Here is a 27795-nt window from a genome sequence, read left to right as displayed (position 1 = left end):
TCCACCCGGCACAGCCAGAAGAGGACTGGCCACCCCTCAGAGCCTGGGTCCTCTAGGTTTCTTCCTAGGTTCTGGCCTTTCTAGGGAGTGTTTCCTAGCCCCCATGCTTCTACATCGCTTGCTGTTTGGGGTTTTAGGCTGGGTTTCTGTACAGCACTTTGTAACATCGGCTGATGTAAAAAGGGCTTTATAAATACATTTGATTGATTGTATCAATTGCAAAGACATTGGGAACGTTGTATTTGTAGTCAACTTTGTTCTGAAGTTCTCGGCAGACATAGAGAGATGGCCATTGGCTGAATGTCACATTTGGCAACGCTTTATTTACCTTTTTCACATCAAGTTGTTAGCTCATGGTTTGGATGGTATCAGGGTATACACACATTCTTCCACAGATTTTAACTCATGATCAAAATAAATAGTAAAAACATACAACAATGTTGTTCTCTGTTCTTGATTGTAAGATTTCACCTCCAGATCCCAGAATTTTCTTTTTAAATTGAGATTGATAAAACATGGCAACATTATCTGTTCAAATCATCTAAACATACAAACTCAGCATTAGAACGCTCTCTTCACAAGCATGCTTTCAGAAAAATACTGGCCCTGAGTATTTGACTTCTGTATGCAGTAAGGTAATGTGCCTGTATAAGCTTGGAATCGCTCTCTGCTAGCCAGTCAACCATGAGAAATGACTGATATATTTTGGCATAGTAAATGCCTGATCAATGATGGTGAGAAATGGTGGTGTTGGCTAAATCCATATGCAGTTGGTGTAGTAAGGGTGAGATAAATTGCAAACAAATGAAGCACACTGAGGTATTGCACACATCAGTCCTCTTCATCACTCAAGGCATCATCTTCATCAATATCCACACCCTGGAACAGCCTAGAAAACACCAAAAGAAACACATAACCAAAATGTCATTTTTACTAATTATGAAGTCAATAAAAGGTTAGATAAACATTCTATGAGCATAATCCTGATTTATCGTACATCTAAATGGCCACACAGAGCCAAACGTCAATGAAGCCTTCCAAAAAAGGAAGGAGGACAATAACAAAGCTACTGACTGGTTGTAGCAAGGCGGGGAGGGGTTATTGAAGTGGCTGTAGGGGTTGACACGTGTGAGCTGGCCCAGACACAGCCAGCAGAAGTACTGCTTACACGAGGTGCAAGTCATCTTATTGCAGCCATCTACCTTCTACACAGAGAAACCAGAGAAGATGATCAATCAAATTAACCTATAGATAGAATCATGGGGGTTAAAACAACCCAAAAAATCCCATGACTGAAACTTGTCAGATCGATTGTCTAGGGCCAAGTTAGTTTTAAGGAAAGAAGATCATTTTGTATCGATTCGAGTCCCCTTGCTTAAGGGGTCTGTGGTCCTCCTTGGGATAAATGTTTATGTAGAAGCTCAGTTCTGGTGACATTCTACTCCAAAATTAATTCAAATAAAATTATGCTAAAATTTAAATTACACTTCCAGAAATTGGCCCAATAACAATTATTTTACCATATTGGACCATGCATATAGCTTATTCATATTCTATATTATCAAATGTGCTATTAACAATAAGAAGGAATACCTGTAGGCCAAATGATGGTTATATCCACGGGGCAGACGGGTTTAGGACCATGAAATATTGTGTGGATGAAGGGTGGGTGGGTGGCATGCGAGTTTAATAAAGAGAAAAGAATACCTTAAAAAAAAAAATCCATAAGTGTATAATTCTTATCTATATGCTACATAGATTTTTTTCTTACATAATTTTCAGCTGTCTGGCAATAGTGCGTAAGCCTAAACTTTAAGGCCTAACTGTACGCGCGCCAAATAGCCTACACGCCAAATGCTTTTGCAGGCGGGCAGAAAAAGTTATTGTCATCCACGGAGGCAAAAAGGAAAATGTCAGAGTTTGTCCTTTTTATATAATGTCAGAGTTTATATAAAAAGGACAATGTCAGAATTGAAAATAAAGAGGGCCAAAAAAGTTAGGTGAAGTTGTAAAAGAGGATGATATCAGTGCTGGTGAGGTTACAGTACGTGATGGTTGTGAGGCGCTATACAAATTCAAATTAATTACTTAAAAATCATACAATGTGATTTTCTGGATTTTTGTTTTAGATTCCGTCTCTCACAGTTGAAGTGTACCTATGATAAGGCCAGAGGTAGCCTGACTGCCATTAGGTACCGAGATGAGATCCTCAGACCCCTTGTGAGACCATATGCTGACACATGCACATTTGTGGCCTGCTGGAGGTCATTTTGCAGGGCTCTGGCAGTGCTCCTCCTTGCACAAAGGCGGAGGTAGCGGTCCTGCTGCTGGGTTGTTGCCCTCCTACGGCCTCCTCCACGTCACCTGATGTACTGGCCTGTCTCCTGGTAGCGCCTCCATGCTCTGGACACTACGCTGACAGACACAGCAAACCTTCTTGCCACAGCTCGCATTGATGTGCCATCCTGGATGAGCTGCACTACCTGAGCCACTTGTGTGGGTTGTAGACTCCGTCTCATGCTACCACTAGAGTGAAAGCACCGCCAGCATTCAAAAGTGACCAAAACATCAGCCAGGAAGCATAGGAACTGAGAAGTGGTCTGTGGTCACCACCTGCAGAATCACTCCTTTTTTGGGGGTGTCTTGCTAATTGCCTATAATTTCCACCTTTTGTCTATTCCATTTGCACAACAGCATGTGAAATTTATTGTCAATCAGTGTTGCTTCCTAAGTGGACAGTTTGATTTCACAGAAGTGTGATTGACTTGGAGTTACATTGTGTTGTTTAAGTGTTCCCTTTATTTTTTTGAGCAGTGTATATAACATAACATATATACACACACACACCTCATTTTCTCCCAAGTCCCTAAAAGTATTTTTCTAAGCTGCATGTATATAATTATAGACAAATTTACTAAAAACAGCCTAATAAAAAAGTCCGAAATTATAAGAGGAAACATATCTAAAGTTAACAACAAATCCTGCAAGCCCGGTGTAAAAATATCTTCCTGCACTTCCTGACTGTAGCCTACCAGACCCTAACCCTTCACTTTATCACATAGAGGCATAGTCTGCATTTACCCCATTGGACACATCCTGATGTATATATTTATAATAAATGAATAACAATCACCATTATTCACTCAGTTTGTTTTTTATTTTTGTTTGTTTCTATTACAAAGTATGTCATTACCTTTAAGAGCTCTGTTGGGCAGCTGAGCCTAAACCACACTGCTGGAAACTCCTAAACCACGCTGCTGGAAACGCCTAAACCACGCTGCTGGAAACTCCGGTTGTAAAACAATGCCAAACATGCAATTGAAGGAGAAGATAAATAAACATGGTAGCAATGGAAAACTAGGACCGTCTTTTTAAAAAAGGCTAAAACTGCTTTCAAAATACATTTCCCAAAACTGCTTTCAAAATACATTTCCCAAAACTGCTTTCAAAAGTGTTTTCCCGCGATTGCATTAAGAATAGTACATCGACTGCTTGTCAGAATAAATATTCCTCTCGAGGCGCATGTATCTCGCATAAAAAGACAACAAGCCGACTAGGTAAATAAGTAAACTATTCTACTATGGGGTTGTCGGATTTTGTTTTAACATTATATGGCAAAAATAGAAGCACTGGAAAGTTCCAGTGATAAAGTAGAGGTTTTTGAATGACTTAGCCAGCAGCTACAGTAGGCTACACACCACAGTCTGAGATGAGCGCTGTGGTGATGTGTATTACAGACTTTCATCTGAACATAAGAGTGTCATCAACAATCATGCATGTCAGTTCATTGCACACAGCATAACAGAGAAAATAAAATATTTGAGAATACATTTATCTGGGAATATATTTCATAGAACAGACATGCTTCTGTCTGTATTAGACTGTGTCACCTCCAATCGGTCTGTATTAGACTGTGTCACCTCCAATCGGTCTGTATTAGACTGTGTCACCTCCAATCGGTCTGTATTAGACTGTGTCACCTCCAATCGGTCTGTATTAGACTGTGTCACCTCCAATCGGTCTGTATTAGACTGTGTCACCTCCAATCGGTCTGTATTAGACTGTGTCACCTCCAATCGGTCTGTATTAGACTGTGTCACCTCCAATCGGTCTGTATTAGACTGTGTCACCTCCAATCGGTCTGTATTAGACTGTGTCACCTCCAATCGGTCTGTATTAGACTGTGTCACCTCCAATCGGTCTGTATTAGACTGTGTCACCTCCAATCTGTCTGTATTAGACTGTGTCACCTCCAATCTGTCTGTATTAGACTGTGTCACCTCCAATCTGTCTGTATTAGACTGTGTCACCTCCAATCTGTCTGTATTAGACTGTGTCACCTCCAATCTGTCTGTATTAGACTGTGTCACCTCCAATCTGTCTGTATTAGACTGTGTCACCTCCAATCTGTCTGTATTAGACTGTGTCACCTCCAATCTGTCTGTATTAGACTGTGTCACCTCCAATCTGTCTGTATTAGACTGTGTCACCTCCAATCTGTCTGTATTAGACTGTGTCACCTCCAATCTGTCTGTATTAGACTGTGTCACCTCCAATCTGTCTGTATTAGACTGTGTCACCTCCAATCTGTCTGTATTAGACTGTGTCACCTCCAATCTGTCTGTATTAGACTGTGTCACCTCCAATCTGTCTGTATTAGACTGTGTCACCTCCAATCTGTCTGTATTAGACTGTGTCACCTCCAATCTGTCTGTATTAGACTGTGTCACCTCCAATCTGTCTGTATTAGACTGTGTCACCTCCAATCTGTCTGTATTAGACTGTGTCACCTCCAATCTGTCTGTATTAGACTGTGTCACCTCCAATCTGTCTGTATTAGACTGTGTCACCTCCAATCTGTCTGTATTAGACTGTGTCACCTCCAATCTGTCTGTATTAGACTGTGTCACCTCCAATCTGTCTGTATTAGACTGTGTCACCTCCAATCGGTCTGTATTAGACTGTGTCACCTCCAATCGGTCTGTATTAGACTGTGTCACCTCCAATCGGTCTGTATTAGACTGTGTCACCTCCAATCGGTCTGTATTAGACTGTGTCACCTCCAATCTGTCTGTATTAGACTGTGTCACCTCCAATCTGTCTGTATTAGACTGTGTCACCTCCAATCTGTCTGTATTAGACTGTGTCACCTCCAATCTGTCTGTATTAGACTGTGTCACCTCCAAGAGTGCAGAGATTTTTATTGGACATCTACAATGATCTCAAAAACGACCTCTTCAGAATCCATATGATGGAAATCTGTCACAACGACAGAACTTTAACCTTTGGGATCAGGTCAAAAAGAGGGTGTTTATCTGTGCTATTTCACGCATGTACACGTGTGGAACCTGTACAGTGTGCGGTGTGAAACGGAAATGTGTTTTTTGCATATCAAACTTCCCTGGAGACACTCAGATAGGGGTCATGGCATGGGATCAGCCATTATTGACGGCAACCTGGGAGAAATTGGGGTTAAGTGCCTTGCTCAATAGCAAATCAACAAATGTGTTTTACTGGGGATTCAAACTAGTTTTTGGTTACTGGCCGAATGCTCTAACCGCTTGGCTACCTGCAACCCCATGTAGGAGCAGCAAAACATATCCAAACTAAATAATACAGTCCTCTTGTGCAGAGCGCAACATACCTGTATGTTCGTGCCACAGCGCGGGCAGCCTTTACAGTTCTCATAGAGCCAGTCCCTGCTGAAGGACTCCTCCACAGCACGCTGGATAACCCGCTTCCCAAAACGCTGCTCCATGAACTTCTTCCCCTCGGCACTGGCAGAGATATACTCATCCCTTAGGCCTCGCAGCTCATCTACATGGCAGGAGAGAGAGTCCCCTCTTAATACCAAAACCATTATTCTAACCTCCATTTAAATTGATCATCTTTAGTGCATAGACTGTGCACAGCATATAACTCATTAAATTGTCAGGTAATATAATATAGACTATGTAATACAATGAACAAGTATTTCCTTTACCTGCTGTGACCTTGCAGTGGGACAGGCCGTGGTATCCACGTTTGCAGAGGGTGCAGAAGGCGTACTGACAGGAAGGGCAGATGCCCATGGTGGTGTCTTGCTCCACCATCACAGCCTGGCAGCATGACTGGCGAGGGCAGTACACCACATCAGCCATCAGGTCCAGGCTGGACTTAAGCAGGAGACGGTCATAACGAGTAAACAACTCCTCCCCGACAAGGAGCTTGACCTGTACAAGGGGCAGTGTATTAGTCAGTGCTCATAAGAGCACCATAAGAGCTCATTTAAGAGTTGAGTCAAAAGTTACCTGTGAGGGCATAGCCAAGGAGGTGCACTTGGGCTCGGGGCAGTTAAGACACTGAACGTTGCCGTCGCGGATCTGAATCCCGAAGTACTCTGTCATGCAAGCCTTGCAATACACGTGCTGGCATCCCTTGAAGCACAGGCAGCTCGAGCCCAGCTTCTCCATGAAGCAGATGCTACAGCAGAACGCCTTGCCGTCAAACTCCTTCTGCCTGTGAGCTTCGTCAAAGTCCAGTAGCTGAGGTAGGATATCAGTACGGGGGTCCACCACCAGCACAGCACGGGGGTCCAGCTCCAGCAGAGACTCCAGTTTGTCTTCCTCCCCGATTATAGTCCCCGCCCGCTTCACGCCAGCCTTGCTTCTCTTCGCGTCAACCGGAACCATGCCTGCCTTAACAACCTCTAGCGGAGACTTGACATCCAGGAAGGCAAACGCCTCCTCCTTGAGGAACTGGATCCATTTGTAGAGGACAACACAGCCCTGGTTCTCCCCCCACAGCTCATCCAGACGCTTGCAGAGAGAAGTCATCTGAGGGGTAGAAAAAAAGGGTTTGTCAGGAAGACAAGGGGAATGTTGTTGAAAGATGTTATTTGATTTCTTACAATGATGCGTCTGCCTCACCTGGTCCCTTGACAGCCATTTGGAACTTAGTGTATAGACCGGAGATGAGGAGGAAGGGTAGTCGGCAGGAAGTTCAAAGTTAAGCACCAGGGGAGGTAGGAAAGATACGTCATATTCTGTCTGCTTGTCTCCTGACAGAAAGAAACACATTCAATTTCATGTTGATTAAAAAAAATATATATTTTTAAAAAGGAACAAGTAGTATTAATGCAGAGGAAACACAGCCTTACCTTTGACTATCAACTTGAAATTAGGAGGAAGTTCAAGGCATAGTTGTATTTCTCCGCCTGGTGCCGATTCAGCTCCGTGAAACTCCTCTTCGTCGTAAATACTCCCTAGAGCAAGCAGCTCATCCTTCTGCGCTGCCTGGTCCTCCGACATTCACATTCCTGTGAGGCAACAACAGTAAAACTAAACCATAGAAAGAAGAATGAATAGAACGTCGCCATTCATGTCTATGATGGTATAATGGGTGGACTGGCGGCCATTGCGAGTGTACCTATAGGAGCAAAGCAGGAAGTTTACCTATCAATCTGTGCTGTGATTTCTTCAGTCAACCACAGATGATCCGTTATATATACACACCTGATACTGTAGTGGCCACTCTACCAATGAAAAGAAATGTCTTCAAAAATGTAAGGCAGTCAGGAGGCAAGATTAGGTGGGACCATTTTAGCCAATGAGAGGGCAAATACGCCAGCAACTTTAATATTCATGTTGACTAAGAGACTGACTCCAAGACCACTGAATTGATAAATCTTTTGAGCTCTATGGACTTTATCCAACATGTTACTGGGCCCACCCATAACCACAGTCATACTCTGGACCTGGTTATTACCAAGAGGCTTTCTACTGGGCCCACACATAACCGCGGCCATACTCTGGACCTGGTTATTACCAAGAGGCTTTCTACTGGGCCCACCCATAACCGCGGCCATACTCAGGACCAGGTTATTACCAAGAGGCTTTCTACTGGGCCCACACATAACCGCGGCCATACTCTGGACCTGGTTATTACCAAGAGGATTTCTACTGGGCCCACCCATAACCGCAGCCATACTCTGGACCTGGTTATTACCAAGAGGCTTTCTACTGGGCCCACACATAACCGCGGCCATACTCTGGACCTGGTTATTACCAAGAGGCTTTCTACTGGGCCCACCCATAACAGCGGCCATACTCAGGACCTGGTTATTACCAAGAGGCTTTCTACTGGGCCCACCCATAACCGCGGCCATACTCTGGACCTGGTTATTACCAAGAGGCTTTCTACTGGGCCCACCCATAACCACAGCCATACTCTGGACCTGGTTATTACCAAGAGGCTTTCTACTGGGCCCATCCATAACCACAGCCATACTCTGGACCTGGTTATTACCAAGAGGCTTTCTACTGGGCCCACACATAACCGCGGCCATACTCTGGACCTGGTTATTACCAAGAGGCTTTCTACTGGGCCCACCCATAACCGCAGCCATACTCTGGACCTGGTTATTACCAAGAGGCTTTCTACTGGGCCCACCCATAACCGCAGCCATACTCTGGACCTGGTTATTACCAAGAGGCTTTCTACTGGGCCCACCCATAACCGCAGCCATACTCTGGACCTGGTTATTACCAAGAGGCTTTCTACTGGGCCCACCCATAACCGCGGCCATACTCTGGACCTGGTTATTACCAAGAGGCTTTCTACTGGGCCCACCCATAACCGCAGCCATACTCTGGACCTGGTTATTACCAAGAGGCTTTCTACTGGGCCCACCCATAACCGCAGCCATACTCTGGACCTGGTTATTACCAAGAGGCTTTCTACTGGGCCCACCCATAACCGCGGCCATACTCTGGACCTGGTTATTACCAAGAGGCTTTCTACTGGGCCCACCCATAACCGCGGCCATACTCTGGACCTGGTTATTACCAAGAGGCTTTCTACTGGGCCCACCCATAACCGCGGCCATACTCTGGACCTGGTTATTACCAAGAGGCTTTCTACTGGGCCCACCCATAACCACAGCCATACTCTGGAGCTGGTTATTACCAAGAGGCTTTCTACTGGGCCCACACATAACCGCGGCCATACTCTGGACCTGGTTATTACCAAGAGGCTTTCTACTGGGCCCACCCATAACCACGGCCATACTCAGGACCTGGTTATTACCAAGAGGCTTTCTACTGGGCCCACACATAACCGCGGCCATACTCTGGACCTGGTTATTACCAAGAGGCTTTCTACTGGGCCCACCCATAACCGCGGCCATACTCAGGACCAGGTTATTACCAAGAGGCTTTCTACTGGGCCCACACATAACCGCGGCCATACTCTGGACCTGGTTATTACCAAGAGGATTTCTACTGGGCCCACCCATAACCGCAGCCATACTCTGGACCTGGTTATTACCAAGAGGCTTTCTACTGGGCCCACCCATAACCACGGCCATACTCAGGACCTGGTTATTACCAAGGGGCTTTCTACTGGGCCCACCCATAACCACAGCCATACTCTGGACCTGGTTATTACCAAGAGGCTTTCTACTGGGTCCACCCATAACCACAGTCATACTCTGGACCTGGTTATTACCAAGAGGCTTTCTACTGGGCCCACCCATAACCACAGTCATACTCTGGACCTGGTTATTACCAAGAGGCTTTCTACTGGGCCCACCCATAACCGCGGCCATACTCTGGACCTGGTTATTACCAAGAGGCTTTCTACTGGGCCCACCCATAACCACAGCCATACTCTGGACCTGGTTATTACCAAGAGGCTTTCTACTGGGCCCACCCATAACCACAGCCATACTCGGGACCTGGTTATTACCAAGAGGCTTTCTACTGGGCCCACCCATAACCACAGCCATACTCGGGACCTGGTTATTACCAAGAGGCTTTCTACTGGGCCCACCCATAACCACAGTCATACTCTGGACCTGGTTATTACCAAGAGGCTTTCTACTGGGCCCACCCATAACCACAGCCATACTCTGGACCTGGTTATTACCAAGAGGCTTTCTACTGGGCCCATCCATAACCACAGCCATACTCTGGACCTGGTTATTACCAAGAGGCTTTCTACTGGGCCCACCCATAACCGCGGCCATACCCTGGACCTGGTTATTACCAAGAGGCTTTCTACTGGGCCCACCCATAACCACAGCCATACTCTGGACCTGGTTATTACCAAGAGGCTTTCTACTGGGCCCACCCATAACCACGGCCATACTCAGGACCTGGTTATTACCAAGGGGCTTTCTACTGGGCCCAGCCATAACCACAGCCATACTCTGGACCTGGTTATTACCAAGAGGCTTTCTACTGGGCCCACCCATAACCACAGCCATACTCTGGACCTGGTTATTACCAAGAGGCTTTCTACTGGGCCCACCCATAACCGCGGCCATACTCAGGACCTGGTTATTACCAAGAGGCTTTCTACTGGGCCCACCCATAACCGCGGCCATACTCTGGACCTGGTTATTACCAAGAGGCTTTCTACTGGGCCCACCCATAACCGCGGCCATACTCTGGACCTGGTTATTACCAAGAGGCTTTCTACTGGGCCCACCCATAACCACGGCCATACTCAGGACCTGGTTATTACCAAGGGGCTTTCTACTGGGCCCACCCATAACCACAGCCATACTCTGGACCTGGTTATTACCAAGAGGCTTTCTACTGGGTCCACCCATAACCACAGTCATACTCTGGACCTGGTTATTACCAAGAGGCTTTCTACTGGGCCCACCCATAACCACAGTCATACTCTGGACCTGGTTATTACCAAGAGGCTTTCTACTGGGCCCACCCATAACCGCGGCCATACTCTGGACCTGGTTATTACCAAGAGGCTTTCTACTGGGCCCACCCATAACCACAGCCATACTCTGGACCTGGTTATTACCAAGAGGCTTTCTACTGGGCCCATCCATAACCACAGCCATACTCTGGACCTGGTTATTACCAAGAGGCTTTCTACTGGGCCCACACATAACCGCGGCCATACTCTGGACCTGGTTATTACCAAGAGGCTTTCTACTGGGCCCACCCATAACCACAGCCATACTCTGGACCTGGTTATTTACAAGAGGCTTTCTACTGGGCCCACCCATAACCGCGGCCATACTCAGGACCTGGTTATTACCAAGAGGCTTTCTACTGGGCCCACCCATAACCGCGGCCATACTCTGGACCTGGTTATTACCAAGAGGCTTTCTACTGGGCCCACCCATAACCACGGCCATACTCAGGACCTGGTTATTACCAAGGGGCTTTCTACTGGGCCCACCCATAACCACAGCCATACTCTGGACCTGGTTATTACCAAGAGGCTTTCTACTGGGCCCACCCATAACCACAGCCATACTCTGGACCTGGTTATTACCAAGAGGCTTTCTACTGGGCCCACCCATAACCGCGGCCATACTCTGGACCTGGTTATTACCAAGAGGCTTTCTACTGGGCCCACCCATAACCACAGCCATACTCTGGACCTGGTTATTACCAAGAGGCTTTCTACTGGGCCCATCCATAACCACAGCCATACTCTGGACCTGGTTATTACCAAGAGGCTTTCTACTGGGCCCACACATAACCACAGCCATACTCTGGACCTGGTTATAACCAAGAGGCTTTCTACTGGGCCCACCCATAACCGCGGCCATACTCAGGACCTGGTTATTACCAAGAGGCTTTCTACTGGGCCCACCCATAACCGCGGCCATACTCTGGACCTGGTTATTACCAAGAGGCTTTCTACTGGGCCCACCCATAACCACAGCCATACCCTGGATCAGGTTATTACCAAGAGGCTTTCTACTGGGCCCACCCATAACCACGGCCATACTCTGGACCTGGTTATTACCAAGAGGCTTTCTACTGGGCCCACACATAACCGCGGCCATACTCTGGACCTGGTTATTACCAAGAGGCTTTCTACTGGGCCCACCCATAACCGCGGCCATACTCTGGACCTGGTTATTACCAAGAGGCTTTCTACTGGGCCCACCCATAACCACAGCCATACTCTGGACCTGGTTATTACCAAGAGGCTTTCTACTGGGCCCACACATAACCGCGGCCATACTCTGGACCTGGTTATTACCAAGAGGCTTTCTACTGGGCCCACCCATAACCGCAGCCATACTCTGGACCTGGTTATTACCAAGAGGCTTTCTACTGGGCCCACCCATAACCACGGCCATACTCAGGACCTGGTTATTACCAAGGGGCTTTCTACTGAGCCCACCCATAACCACAGCCATACTCTGGACCTGGTTATTACCAAGAGGCTTTCTACTGGGCCCACCCATAACCGCAGCCATACTCTGGACCTGGTTATTACCAAGAGGCTTTCTACTGGGCCCACCCATAACCGCAGCCATACTCTGGACCTGGTTATTACCAAGAGGCTTTCTACTGGGCCCACCCATAACCGCGGCCATACTCTGGACCTGGTTATTACCAAGAGGCTTTCTACTGGGCCCACCCATAACCGCGGCCATACTCTGGACCTGGTTATTACCAAGAGGCTTTCTACTGGGCCCACCCATAACCGCGGCCATACTCTGGACCTGGTTATTACCAAGAGGCTTTCTACTGGGCCCACCCATAACCACAGCCATACTCTGGAGCTGGTTATTACCAAGAGGCTTTCTACTGGGCCCACACATAACCGCGGCCATACTCTGGACCTGGTTATTACCAAGAGGCTTTCTACTGGGCCCACCCATAACCACGGCCATACTCAGGACCTGGTTATTACCAAGAGGCTTTCTACTGGGCCCACACATAACCGCGGCCATACTCTGGACCTGGTTATTACCAAGAGGCTTTCTACTGGGCCCACCCATAACCGCGGCCATACTCTGGACCTGGTTATTACCAAGAGGCTTTCTACTGGGCCCACCCATAACCACAGCCATACTCTGGAGCTGGTTATTACCAAGAGGCTTTCTACTGGGCCCACCCATAACCACAGCCATACTCGGGACCTGGTTATTACCAAGAGGCTTTCTACTGGGCCCACCCATAACCACAGTCATACTCTGGACCTGGTTATTACCAAGAGGCTTTCTACTGGGCCCACCCATAACCACAGGCATACTCTGGACCTGGTTATTACCAAGAGGCTTTCTACTGGGCCCATCCATAACCACAGCCATACTCTGGACCTGGTTATTACCAAGAGGCTTTCTACTGGGCCCACCCATAACCGCGGCCATACCCTGGACCTGGTTATTACCAAGAGGCTTTCTACTGGGCCCACCCATAACCACAGCCATACTCTGGACCTGGTTATTACCAAGAGGCTTTCTACTGGGCCCACCCATAACCACGGCCATACTCAGGACCTGGTTATTACCAAGGGGCTTTCTACTGGGCCCAGCCATAACCACAGCCATACTCTGGACCTGGTTATTACCAAGAGGCTTTCTACTGGGCCCACCCATAACCACGGCCATACTCAGGACCTGGTTATTACCAAGGGGCTTTCTACTGAGCCCACCCATAACCACAGCCATACTCTGGACCTGGTTATTACCAAGAGGCTTTCTACTGGGCCCACCCATAACCGCAGCCATACTCTGGACCTGGTTATTACCAAGAGGCTTTCTACTGGGCCCACCCATAACCGCAGCCATACTCTGGACCTGGTTATTACCAAGAGGCTTTCTACTGGGCCCACCCATAACCGCGGCCATACTCTGGACCTGGTTATTACCAAGAGGCTTTCTACTGGGCCCACCCATAACCGCGGCCATACTCTGGACCTGGTTATTACCAAGAGGCTTTCTACTGGGCCCACCCATAACCGCGGCCATACTCTGGACCTGGTTATTACCAAGAGGCTTTCTACTGGGCCCACCCATAACCACAGCCATACTCTGGAGCTGGTTATTACCAAGAGGCTTTTCTACTGGGCCCACACATAACCGCGGCCATACTCTGGACCTGGTTATTACCAAGAGGCTTTCTACTGGGCCCACATACTCTGGACCTGGTTATTACCAAGAGGCTTTCTACTGGGCCCACCCATAACCACGCCATACTCGGACCTGGTTATTACCAAGGGGCTTTCTACTGGGCCCACCCATAACCACAGCCATACTCTGGACCTGGTTATTACCAAGAGGCTTTCTACTGGGCCCACCCATAACCACAGCATACTCTGGACCTGGTTATTACCAAGAGGCTTTCTACTGGGCCCACCCTAACCACAGCATACTCTGGACCTGGTTATACCAAGAGGCTTTCTACTGCCACCCATAACGCGGCCATACTCTGGACCTGGTTATTACCAAGAGGCTTTCTACTGGGCCCACCCATAACCACAGCCATACTCTGGACTGGTTATTACCAAGAGGCTTTCTACTGGGCCCACCATAACCACGCCATACTCTGGACCTGGTTATTACCAAGAGGCTTTCTACTGGGCCCACACATAACCGCGCCATACTCTGGACCTGGTTATTACCAAGAGGCTTTCTACTGCCCACCCATAACCAGCCATACTCTGGACCTGGTTTCTACAAGAGGCTTTCTACTGGGCCCACCCATAACCGCGGCCATACTCGGACCTGGTTATTACCAAGAGGCTTTCTACTGGCCCACCCATAACCGGGCCATACTCTGGACCTGGTTATTACCAAGAGGCTTTCTACTGGGCCACCCATACCCACGGCCATACTCGGACCTGGTTATTACCAAGAGGCTTTCTACTGGGCCCACCCATAACCACAGCCATACTCTGGACCTGGTTATTACCAAGAGGCTTTCTACTGGCCCACCCATAACCACAGCCATACTCTGGACCTGGTTATTACCAAGAGGCTTTCTACTGGGCCCACCCATAACCGCGGCCATACTCTGTGCCCACCCATAACCGCGGCCATACCCCTGGACCCTGGTATTACCAAGAGGCTTTCTACTGGGCCCACCCATAACCACAGCCATACTCTGGACCCTGGTTATTACCAAGAGGCTTTCTACTGGGCCCACCATAACGCGGCCATATCAGGACCTGGTTATTACCCAAGAGGCTTTCTACTGGGCCCCACCATAACCGCGGCCATACTCTGGACCTGGTTATTACCAAGAGGCTTTCTCCTGGGCCCACCCACCATAACCGCAGCCATACTCTGGACCTGGTTATTACCAAGAGGCTTTCTACTGGGCCCACCCATAACCACGGGCCATACTCAGGACCTGGTTATTACCAAGGGGCTTTCTACTGGGCCCACCCATAACCACAGCCATACTCTGGACCTGGTTATACCAAGAGGCTTTCTACTGGGTCCACCCATAACCACAGTCATACTCTGGACCTGGTTATTACCAAGAGGCTTTCTACTGGGCCCACCCATAACCACAGTCATACTCTGGACCTGGTTATTACCAAGAGGCTTTCTACTGGGCCCACCCATAACCGCGGCCATACTCTGGACCTGGTTATTACCAAGAGGCTTTCTACTGGGCCCACCCATAACCACAGCCATACTCTGGACCTGGTTATTACCAAGAGGCTTTCTACTGGGCCCATCCATAACCACAGCCATACTCTGGACCTGGTTATTACCAAGAGGCTTTCTACTGGGCCCACACATAACCACAGCCATACTCTGGACCTGGTTATTACCAAGAGGCTTTCTACTGGGCCCACCCATAACCACAGCCATACTCTGGACCTGGTTATAACCAAGAGGCTTTCTACTGGGCCCACCCATAACCGCGGCCATACTCAGGACCTGGTTATTACCAAGAGGCTTTCTACTGGGCCCACCCATAACCGCGGCCATACTCTGGACCTGGTTATTACCAAGAGGCTTTCTACTGGGCCCACCCATAACCACAGCCATACCCTGGATCAGGTTATTACCAAGAGGCTTTCTACTGGGCCCACCCATAACCACGGCCATACTCTGGACCTGGTTATTACCAAGAGGCTTTCTACTGGGCCCACACATAACCGCGGCCATACTCTGGACCTGGTTATTACCAAGAGGCTTTCTACTGGGCCCACCCATAACCGCGGCCATACTCTGGACCTGGTTATTACCAAGAGGCTTTCTACTGGGCCCACCCATAACCACGGCCATACTCTGGACCTGGTTATTACCAAGAGGCTTTCTACTGGGCCCACACATAACCGCGGCCATACTCTGGACCTGGTTATTACCAAGAGGCTTTCTACTGGGCCCACACATAACCGCGGCCATACCCTGGACCTGGTTATTACCAAGAGGCTTTCTACTGGGCCCACCCATAACCACAGCCATACTCTGGACCTGGTTATTACCAAGAGGCTTTCTACTGGGCCCACCCATAACCACGGCCATACTCAGGACCTGGTTATTACCAAGGGGCTTTCTACTGGGCCCACCCATAACCACAGCCATACTCTGGACCTGGTTATTACCAAGAGGCTTTCTACTGGGCCCACCCATAACCACAGCCATACTCGGGACCTGGTTATTACCAAGAGGCTTTCTACTGGGCCCACACATAACCACAGTCATACTCTGGACCTGGTTATTACCAAGAGGCTTTCTACTGGGCCCACCCATAACCGCGGCCATACTCTGGACCTGGTTATTACCAAGAGGCTTTCTACTGGGCCCACCCATAACCACAGCCATACTCTGGACCTGGTTATTACCAAGAGGCTTTCTACTGGGCCCATCCATAACCACAGCCATACTCTGGACCTGGTTATTACCAAGAGGCTTTCTACTGGGCCCACCCATAACCGCGGCCATACCCTGGACCTGGTTATTACCAAGAGGCTTTCTACTGGGCCCACCCATAACCACAGCCATACTCTGGACCTGGTTATTACCAAGAGGCTTTCTACTGGGCCCACACATAACCGCGGCCATACTCTGGACCTGGTTATTACCAAGAGGCTTTCTACTGGGCCCACCCATAACCACAGCCATACTCTGGACCTGGTTATTACCAAGAGGCTTTCTACTGGGCCCACCCATAACCACGGCCATACCCTGGACCTGGTTATTACCAAGAGGCTTTCTACTGGGCCCACCCATAACCGCGGCCATACCCTGGACCTGGTTATTACCAAAAGGCTTTCTACTGGGCCCACACATAACCACAGTCATACTCTGGACCTGGTTATTACCAAGAGGCTTTCTACTGGGCCCACCCATAACCGCGGCCATACTCTGGACCTGGTTATTACCAAGAGGCTTTCTACTGGGCCCACCCATAACCACAGCCATACTCTGGACCTGGTTATTACCAAGAGGCTTTCTACTGGGCCCATCCATAACCACAGCCATACTCTGGACCTGGTTATTACCAAGAGGCTTTCTACTGGGCCCACCCATAACCGCGGCCATACCCTGGACCTGGTTATTACCAAGAGGCTTTCTACTGGGCCCACCCATAACCACAGCCATACTCTGGACCTGGTTATTACCAAGAGGCTTTCTACTGGGCCCACACATAACCGCGGCCATACTCTGGACCTGGTTATTACCAAGAGGCTTTCTACTGGGCCCACCCATAACCACAGCCATACTCTGGACCTGGTTATTACCAAGAGGCTTTCTACTGGGCCCACCCATAACCACGGCCATACCCTGGACCTGGTTATTACCAAGAGGCTTTCTACTGGGCCCACCCATAACCGCGGCCATACCCTGGACCTGGTTATTACCAAAAGGCATTCTACTGGGACCACCCATAACCGCGGCCATACCCTGGACCTGGTTATTACCAAGAGGCTTTCTACTGGGCCCACACATAACCGCGGCCATACTCTGGACCTGGTTATTACCAATAGGCTTTCTACTGGGCCCACCCATAACCACAGCCATACTCTGGACCTGGTTATTACCAAGAGGCTTTCTACTGGGCCCATCCATAACCACAGCCATACTCTGGACCTGGTTATTACCAAGAGGCTTTCTACTGGGCCCACCCATAACCGCGGGCATACTCTGGACCTGGTTATTACCAAGAGGCTTTCTACTGGGCCCACACATAACCACGGCCATACTCTGGACCTGGTTATTACCAAGAGGCTTTCTACTGGGCCCACCCATAACCGCGGGCATACTCAGGACCTGGTTATTACCAAGAGGCTTTCTACTGGGCCCAACCATAACCACAGCCATACTCTGGACCTGGTTATTACCAAGAGGCTTTCTACTGGGCCCACACATAACCGCGGCCATACTCAGGACCTGGTTATTACCAAGAGGCTTTCTACTGGGCCCACCCATAACCACAGCCATACTCTGGACCTGGTTATTACCAAGGGGCTTTCTACTGGGCCCACCCATAACCACAGCCATACCCTGGACCTGGTTATTACCAAGAGGCTTTCTACTGGGCCCACCCATAACCACGGCCATACTCTGGACCTGGTTATTACCAAGAGGCTTTCTACTGGGCCCACCCATAACCGCGGCCATACTCAGGACCTGGTTATTACCAAGAGGCTTTCTACTGGGCCCACCCATAACCACAGCCATACTCTGGACCTGGTTATTACCAAGAGGCTTTCTACTGGGCCCACCCATAACCACAGCCATACTCTGGACCTGGTTATTACCAAGAGGCTTTCTACTGGGCCCACCCATAACCACAGCCATACTCTGGACCTGGTTATTACCAAGAGGCTTTCTACTGGAACCACCCATAACCGCGGGCATACTCTGGACCTGGTTATTACCAAGAGGCTTTCTACTGGGCCCACACATAACCACGGCCATACTCTGGACCTGGTTATTACCAAGAGGCTTTCTACTGGGCCCACCCATAACCGCGGGCATACTCAGGACCTGGTTATTACCAAGAGGCTTTCTACTGGGCCCACCCATAACCACAGCCATTCTCTGGACCTGGTTATTACCAACAGGCTTTCTACTGGGCCCACACATAACCGCGGCCATACTCAGGACCTGGTTATTACCAAGAGGCTTTCTACTGGGCCCACCCATAACCACAGCCATACTCTGGACCTGGTTATTACCAAGAGGCTTTCTACTGGGCCCACACATAACCGCGGCCATACTCAGGACCTGGTTATTACCAAGAGGCTTTCTACTGGGCCCACCCATAACCACAGCCATACTCTGGACCTGGTTATTACCAAGAGGCTTTCTACTGGGCCCACCCATAACCACAGCCATACCCTGGACCTGGTTATTACCAAGAGGCTTTCTACTGGGCCCACCCATAACCACGGCCATACTCTGGACCTGGTTATTACCAAGAGGCTTTCTACTGGGCCCACCCATAACCGCGGCCATACTCAGGACCTGGTTATTACCAAGAGGCTTTCTACTGGGCCCACCCATAACCACAGCCATACTCTGGACCTGGTTATTACCAAGAGGCTTTCTACTGGGCCCACCCATAACCACAGCCATACTCTGGACCTGGTTATTACCAAGAGGCTTTCTACTGGGCCCACCCATAACCGCGGCCATACTCTGGACCTGGTTATTACCAAGAGGCTTTCTACTGGGCCCACCCATAACCACAGCCATACTCTGGACCTGGTTATTACCAAGAGGCTTTCTACTGGGCCCACCCATAACCGCGGCCATACTCTGGACCTGGTTATTACCAAGAGGCTTTCTACTGGGCCCACCCATAACCACGGCCATACTCTGGACCTGGTTATTACCAAGAGGCTTTCTACTGGGCCCACCCATAACCACAGCCATACTCTGGACCTGGTTATTACCAAGAGGCTTTCTACTGGGCCCACCCATAACCACAGCCATACTCTGGACCTGGTTATTACCAAGAGGCTTTCTACTGGGCCCACCCATAACCGCGGCCATACTCAGGACCTGGTTATTACCAAGAGGCTTTCTACTGGGCCCACCCATAACCGCGGCCATACTCTGGACCTGGTTATTACCAAGAGGCTTTCTACTGGGCCCACCCATAACCGCGGCCATACTCTGGACCTGGTTATTACCAAGAGGCTTTCTACTGGGCCCACCCATAACCGCGGCCATACCCTGGACCTGGTTATTACCAAGAGGCTTTCTACTGGGCCCACCCATAACCACGGCCATACTCTGGACCTGGTTATTACCAAGAGGCTTTCTATTGACATATCCTCTATTGTTGATGTTGCTTTATCTGATCACCACTGTCTTTTTTACTACCTTGGTGCCCATAGCACAGGGTAATACTGAACGCATTATTAAGAAACACTATCTCATCTCTGAAGTTGCTACAGACATCACCTATTATGCCTTCCTCTCGTGATGATTTAGTTGATAACTTTAATAGCAAATTAAGGGCAACCATTGATGCCATAGCTCCAGTACGGTTGAAAAAGGCCACATCCAATCAGAGAGCGCCTTGGATGAGTGAGGAAACAAATGAATTAAGAGAAATTACACAAAGGCAGAGCAGAAGTGGAGAAAGTCATAGTTGCAGGTCCATATGATATTCTGATAGTGCAACTAGGCAAATATAACAAGGCAATTAGAAAAATGTGCACGTCATTTCTAACTTCATCACTATTATTCAGACTAATTAGAGTGTTCTTCTCGACCATTGATGGCATGATAAATTAGGGCTGGGTCATATATTGAATAAATTTGAATGTGTTTTTGCGCGAAATTCCAAAATGCCTGTATTGCAAGAATCAAGGTTTTGTTATTTTTCATTTTTATATCTGCTTGTTCTCATGTTGTATTTTTGGTCTAAACTCCTTTGCTCCTCTGGGCACCTTGCCATTTACACCAGAGATCTGTATAGAATGACGAGATGCATATCTCCGCCCTAACAATGGGAGTCGTTGTCCCAAATGCGGGAAGGCAAGCAATAAGCTTTGGTCCAAAAAAAGCCCCTAAAAATGCATTGGCCTTATTTTAGACAGATTTTAGCAAGAGTGAAACCTCTCGCTGCGCCTCTTCCTCTTTGGTTTACACGCACCAAGCCCCTCCCCCTGCCTCTCACGCCAACAAAGTTGAGAGATCACATCTTCCTCTCTGACAAGCGCTTTCAACTAGGGCTGGGCAATACGGGCTAAAAATTGAATCCATTTTTTTCAAACTTATGGGCGATTCACTATATATATCTCCCTCTTTAAATAAGTTGTTTTACTATTAAACAAATACACTGCATTTCAACAGTCAGCAATAATCTAATGAATGCAGGGCATGTGAAGTTATACCTAGGCTAAATATATAAGCCTTCCACAACCATAAGGCCCAATAATAATTTAATTATTTTATCGAAATAATTTCTCCTGCTTTTTTTGTTTTTGCAATAGACTTGAAAGCCAGATTAGTGACTGTCTCTGAAAATGTCCTTTTTTGCTACAAATTTAACTAGAACCATGCATAATGCACATTCACTAATAATGACTAACTTCTTGTAGCAGCCATTAGGCTATAGAAAATGAACACAGGTCTCATCAACTATTTCTCAAGCCCAAGTGCTAGCGAATCTTTACATTTCAAGTTTAGCCAACTTGGATCTATTTGCTAGCTAACAAGGTTGAACAGTTGAATTGTTATAAAAACACACCCTTCTGTCCGTCTCCAACTGTTTGAAAAGCTTTGAGTACACGTCCAGGTAATCCATCTGGCCCAGCGGCTTTGTGAATGTTGACCTGTTTAAAGGTTTTGTTCACGTCGGCTACCGATAGCGTTCATGTTACCTGATGAAAATGCTGTACAATATGATCTTGTTGCCATCTGATGCACATTCAGATGTCATAAATCAGCCCTGTAGAGCTCTGCCTGTCCTATGCCGTGCCTTGATTGCATTGTTGATGATATCTGGAAATGTGCATGTACACCCTGGCCCATCTACTGTTGCTAGCCCCAATTCTGACTTGTGCTCTGATTTCTGCTCTTGTAAAAGCCTGGGTTTTCTGCACGTTAACACTAGAAGCTTATTACCTAAAATGGATCAATTGAAAGTGTGGGTTATTCTTTGGAGGGAGTTGGAGGGAGTTGAAAGTCCGTATTGCCCAGCAACAGCCCCAAAACATCACTGCTCTAGAGGAGATCTGCATGGAGGAATGGGCCAAAATACCAGCAACAGTGTGTGAAAACCTTGTGAAGACTTACAGAAAACGTTTGACCTCTGTCATTGCCAACAAAGGGTATATAACAAAGTATTGAGATAAACTTTTGTTATTGACAAAATACTTATTTTTCCACCATAATTTGCAAATAAATTCATTAAAAATCCTACAATGTGATTTTCTGGATTATTTTTTCTCATTTTGTCTGTCATGGTTGAAGTGTACCTATGATGAAAATTACAGGCCTCTCATCTTTTTAAGTGGGAGAACTTGCACAATTGGTGGCTGACTAAATACTTTTTTCCCCCACTGTACTGGCACGGTTTTCCTGCCCTCAACTTAGTCTCGGGCCTAACACCCTTGCCAATATTTCCTCCAAACACCGGCTTCTCTGGCATTATTACTGAAATAACTTTGGCTATAATTTTACATGTAGGCTAATTATTTATGTAATTATGCAAAATATATAAAAATATTATTCCAATGTTGGCTTTTTTAGAAGCAATAAATGAAAATGTGAATTTCTGACTCAGTTGACAGCACCATTTATCTGTCAGTAGTAGGCTACTCTTATTTGCCTTTTAAATCACTATGAATGACCTCGGTCCTATGAGTAGACCCATGTTAGCATATCAAAACATATTTTTTAATTTGGGATGGTTCATCTTCAGTTTGGGACGGATTAAAATTGCACTTTGGGACGGTGCCGAAAAACAAGTTAGTCTCGAGCCCTGTATGTAGCAAGCTAGCTAGCTAACATTGGCCATCAAGTTTAAGTCAGGAGAGAGTGGCGCGCAGAGGTGAGGCCAGAGAGGAACCAATTAACTCTATTACTAACAAATTATTGATTGATTAATAGTAAAATAAAAATTAACTCGATGGATCTCCTCTCTCTCCTTCCCAGTGGGATGGATGGCAGTGGAGGCTGCTGAGGGGAGGACGGCTCATAATAACGGTTGGAATGGAGCAAATGGGTTTGATACCATTCCACCAACGCCACTCCAGCCATTACCACGAGCCCATCCTCCCCAATTACGGTGCCACCAAGCTCCTGTGGATGACTCGGACATCAGGCTGCAGGCCCACATTAATTGACATTTTTTTGAAACTGGTTGTCAGTCACAGAGGCTGCGTTTATATACTAATTTTGGGGACTTTAAACCAATTAATTGTTACAAAAGGTAATGAAAGAAAGTCTCTTTGCAATCAGCAAAAAATATGTTGGCGCTTTAAGGGTTAACCAGTGTATCCAGAATAGCACTGTGGTGAAGCTGTCTGTAGGTCATGGTGGTTGGAACAGAGAAAAAAAGAAACCCAGCTAGTGGGGATGAGGGCTCACCCTCTGCACACACCTGTTGGTTTTATGTACTGAGCTGAGGGGGTGATCCAAAAATAATGCCAATTAAGTGGCCTATTTGTTCCTCAAAACCACCACTGGCCATAGAAGGGATTTGCCAATTTGAGATTTAAAGCAGAACATCTAAACATTGCATTTTGTTTATTCCACCTTTGTGAATTTGACAGTATACTAACAGCAAATCAGAACAATGCATGTCAAGGCACTTAGCCAGCTAAAGTTATATCAAATTTTATTGGTCACATACACATGGTTAGCAGATGTTAATGCGAGTGTAGCGAAATGCTTGTGCTTCTAGTTCCGACAGTGCAGTAAATATCTAACAATTCCCCAACAACTACCTAATACACACACATCTAAAGGGATGGAATAAGAATATGTACATATAAATATATGGATAAGCGATGGCCGAGCGGCATAGGCAAGATGCAATAGATGGTATAAGATAGTGTATATTCACTACTCATCTCATATGTAAGATATGTAAACATTATTAAAGTGGCATTGTTTAACGTGACAAGTGAGTCTATGTAGGCAGCAGCCTCTCTGAGCTAGTGATTGATGTTTAGCAGTCTGATGGCCTTGAGATCGAAAAACAGCTTCTATCTCTCAGTCCCAGCTTTGATGCACCTGCACTGACCTTGCCTTCTGGATGATAGCGGGGTTAACAGGCAGTGGCGGTTGTTTTCCTTGATGATCTTTTTGGCCTTCCTGTTACATAGGGTGCCGTAGGTGTCATGGAGAGCAGGTAATTTGCCCCCGGTGATGCGTTGGGCAGACCGCACCACCCTCTGGAGAGCCCTGAGGTTGTGGGTGGTGCAGTTGACGTACCAGGCAGTGATACAGCCCGATAGGATGCTCTCAATTGTGCATCTGTAAGAGATTGTCAGGGTTTTAGGTGACAAGACAAATTTCTTCAGCCTACTGAGTTGAAGAGGCACTGTTGCGCTTTCTTCACCACGCTGTCTGTGTGAGTGAACCATTACAGATTGTCCGTGGTGTACGCCGAGGAAGCTAAAAAATAAAATTACTTTCCACCTTCACTACTGTCCCGTCGATGTGGATGGGGGGGGGGGTACTCCCTCTGCTGTTTCCTGAAGTCCACGATCGTCTGTTTTGTTGACATTGAGTGAGAGGTTGTTTTCCTAACACCGCACTCAGAGTGCCCTCACCGCCTCCCTTTCGGCTGTCTCGTCGTTGTTGGTAATCAAGCCCACTACTGTTGTGTCGTCTGCAAACTTGATGAATGAGTTGGAGGCGTGGCCACGCAGTCATGGGTAAACAGAGAGTACAGGAGGGGGCTGAGCACGCACCCTTGTGGGGCCCCAGTGTTGAGGGTCAGCAAAGTGAAGGTGGGAAATATCTCCACCACCTGGGGGCAGCCCATCAGAAAGTCCAGGACCCAAATGCACAGGGCGAGGTTGAGACCCAGGGCCTCCAGCTTAATGATGAGCTTGGATGGTACTATGGTTTTGAATACTTATGTAAGAATGCTGTACATACAGCTCAGCATTCCTCTTGTCCAGATGGGATAGGGCAGTGTGCAGTCTGATGGTGATTGCGTCTGTGGACCTGTTGGGGCTAGGGTGGCAGGTAAGGTGGAGGTGATATGATCCTTGACTTGTCTCTCAAAGGACTTCATGATGACAAGTGAGTACTACGGGGCAATAGTCATTTAGTTCAGTTATCTTTGCCTTCTTGGGTACAGGAAAAATGGTGGGCATCTTGAAGCATGTGGGGACAGCAAACTGGGATAGGGAGCGATTGAATATGTCCGTAAACACACCAGCCAGCTGGTCTGCTCATGCTAGAGATGCCGTCTGGGCCAGCAGCCTTGTGAGGGTTAACACGTTTAAAGGTCTTACTCACATTGGCCACGGAGAAGGAGCCCGCAGTCCTTGTTAGCGGGCCGTGTCGGTGGCACTGTATTATCCTCAAAGCAGGCAAAGAAGGTGTTTAGTTTGTCTGGAAGCAAGACGTCAGTATCTGTGACATGGCTGGTTTTCTTTTTGTAGTCCGTAATTGCCTGTAGACCCTGCCACATACGTTGTGTCTGAGCCGTTGAATTGCGACTCCACTTTGTCCTTATACAGACATTTCGCTTGTTTGATTGCCTTGCGGAGGGAATAACTACACCGTTTATATTCAGCAATATTCCCAGTCCTCTTCCCATGGTTAAATGTGATGGTTCGCGCTTTCAGTCCATCCATCTATCCATGGTTTTTGTTAGGGTAGGTTTTAATAGTCACAGTGGGTACAACATCTCCAATGCACTTCCATATAAACTCACTCACAGTCAGCATATATATCAATGTTATTCTCTGAGGCTGCCCGGAACATTTCCCAGTCCGCGTGATCAAAACAATCTTGAAGCGTGGATTCCAATTGGTCAGACCAGTGTTGTATGGTTCTAGTCACGGGTATATTCTGTTTGAGTTTCTGCCTATTGGACAGTAGGAGCAAGATGGAGTCGTGGTCGGATTTGCCAAAGGGAGGGCCTTGCATGCATCACGGAAGTTAGAGTAGCAGTGGCCAGTGTATTGCCCACGCGAGTGCTGCAATCAATATGCTGATAGAATTTAGGTAGCCTTGTTCTCAAATTTGCTTTGTTATAATCCCCAACTACAATAAATGCAGCCTCAGGATATATGGTTTCCAGTTTACATAGAGTCCAGTGAAGTTCCTTGAGGGCCGTCATGGTATCTGCTTGAGGGGGTTTATACACAGCTAGGACGATAACTGCCGAGAATTCTCTTGGGAGATAATATGGTCGGCATTTGATTGTAAGGAATTCTAGGTCAGGTGAACAGAAGGACTTGATATGTTGTTATGGTTACACCATGAGTCGTTAATCATGAAGCATACACCCCCGCTCTTCTTCCCAGAGAGATGTATATTTCTGTCAGCGCGACGCATAAAGAAACCCGGTGGCTGTACCGACTCCGACAACATAGCCCTTGAGATCGTGTTAGGGCCTAGGGTTGTTACAGAGCTACTTATGAGCATAGTTCTAGTTGAAACTGTGTAGCTTCCATACTAGTTAGTCAGGTAACGTTAACATTTCTGTTAGATTATAACATTTGAACAGCTTTTCCCCAAACTTGGTCCTGGGGACCCCAAGGTGTGCACGTGTTGGTTTTTTCCCCTAGCACTACACAGCCAATTGAAATTATCAAAGCTTGATGATTAGTTGTTTCTATGAATCAGCTGTGTAGTGTTAGGTGGAAAAACAAAACGTGCACCCCTTGGGGTCCCCGGGACCGCATTTGGGAAACCCTGTGTTAGTTGATTCTCTTTAACAAGGGTGTCAAACTCATTCCATGGGGGGCCATGTCTGCTGTGATAGTTAGGCAGCCCAATTAGGATTTTTTTTTTCATGAATTGATCTTTTTACCAATCAGATCAAAAAAGATCTGATGTGAAAAGATCTGATGTAATGTGTCAAAATATCAATTAGTGGGAGAAAAGAAAAATCAGAATTGGGCTGCCAGTCTAAACCTAACTATCACAGCCAGTGTAACTTTATAGAAAACAAAAACCAGCAGACATGTCCCTCCATGGAATGAGTTTGACACCCTTGTTAAAGAGAATCAACTAACACAGGGTTTCCCAAATGCGGTCCCGGGGACCCCAAGGGGTGCACGTTTTGGTTTTTGCCCTACTGCACAGCTGATTCAAAGGAACAACTAATCATCAAGCTTTGATTATTTGAATCCGATGTCCAGGACTGAGTTTGGGTAGAAACTTATCTAACGTTAACTGACTAACAAGTATGGAAGCTAGCAACCGACACGGCTTCAACTAGAACTATGCTCTAGGGTGGCTCTGTAACAACCCTAGGCCCTAACACGATCGCAAGGGCTAACTGCCTTGACAGCCGTATTGATAGTAGCTAAATTAGCTAACTAATGTTAACAGCATACTAGTAGGTAACTAACTAGCTACCGTTTGTTAGGCTAGAAACGTTGGCCTACACACCTTCATTTGTTAGCTATAGTAGCCATCATAAGTAATCAGTCACTGGTTAAAATATGTAGATTACAAGCATTTTCTTAGATCGTGGTAATGTAACTGTGTTATTTACCTTATATTCCAGCCCCACTAAAGACTTTTGGATGATGACATACTTCTGTTGTGTTACAGACAACGCGGAAACTCCCGACTGGAAACTCGTTGGAAGATGATGCCGCGTTCAAGACAAATCGGACATTTCCGAACTGGAAACAAACTCGTTGGTACGCATATTGGAGCGTCCTTAGATCTGCCAGATAATGGGTGGAGTGAATGGTATCAAACACATGTTCACCATGTATGTGTTAGATACCATTCCATTTATGCCATTACTGTGAGCCGTCTTCCCCGATTAAGGTGCCACCGGTTGCCTGACCCGCAGGATGCCGGTGCGGAGTTACCATGTTGTGAAGTGCAGCCTTTACTCAAGGGTCAATTATGACCCCAAGTGGCCAAACGTCATCATTTCGAACCCCTTTTTTTGATCCTGCAAT

At 47.4% G+C, this 27795-nt stretch overlaps 1 protein-coding gene across 3 annotated transcripts; it reads right to left on the bottom strand.

Annotated features, from left to right (window-relative positions):
* Nucleotides 1-303: 303 nt before the first annotated feature.
* On the bottom strand, nucleotides 304-27648 carry LOC120056885 (E3 ubiquitin-protein ligase RNF14-like). 3 transcript variants are annotated; one of them, XM_039005148.1, is made up of 9 exons: nucleotides 27375-27648; nucleotides 23931-24163; nucleotides 7139-7297; nucleotides 6909-7039; nucleotides 6291-6815; nucleotides 5984-6212; nucleotides 5645-5817; nucleotides 1075-1205; nucleotides 832-889 (listed from the first exon to the last, which is right to left on the bottom strand). In XM_039005148.1, exons 3-9 carry the CDS (start codon nucleotides 7287-7289, stop codon nucleotides 832-834), a joined length of 1398 nt encoding a protein of 465 aa, XP_038861076.1. In that variant the 5' UTR covers nucleotides 7290-7297; nucleotides 23931-24163; nucleotides 27375-27648. The 3 variants fall into 3 exon arrangements, with proteins under 3 accessions (XP_038861075.1, XP_038861076.1, XP_038861074.1); XM_039005147.1 differs by lacking the exon at nucleotides 1075-1205 and having other exon boundaries at nucleotides 304-889; nucleotides 27375-27643; XM_039005146.1 differs by lacking the exons at nucleotides 832-889; nucleotides 1075-1205 and adding an exon at nucleotides 2842-3287 and having other exon boundaries at nucleotides 27375-27646.
* Between the last annotated feature and the right edge of the window lie 147 nt (nucleotides 27649-27795).

Source organism: Salvelinus namaycush, chromosome 12 (assembly GCF_016432855.1).
Source record: "Salvelinus namaycush isolate Seneca chromosome 12, SaNama_1.0, whole genome shotgun sequence".
In the NCBI taxonomy this organism is placed as follows: Eukaryota; Metazoa; Chordata; class Actinopteri; order Salmoniformes; family Salmonidae; genus Salvelinus; species Salvelinus namaycush.
Note: the sequence above shows the minus strand (reverse complement) of the source record. Positions and strands in the feature narration are given on the sequence as shown.

Bases quoted from the DNA above. Each gene is read 5' to 3' on its own strand.
- LOC120056885 (XM_039005148.1), bottom strand. From the start codon at position 7,289: ATGTCGGAGGACCAGGCAGCGCAGAAGGATGAGCTGCTTGCTCTAGGG. The intron at 6,816-6,908 runs GTGAGGCAGACG...TCTACCCCTCAG, and splicing joins AATGGCTGTCAAGGGACCAG to ATGACTTCTCTCTGCAAGCG. The intron at 890-1,074 runs GTCAGTAGCTTT...GGTGTTTTCTAG, and splicing joins TCCCCGCCTTGCTACAACCA to GCTGTTCCAGGGTGTGGATA.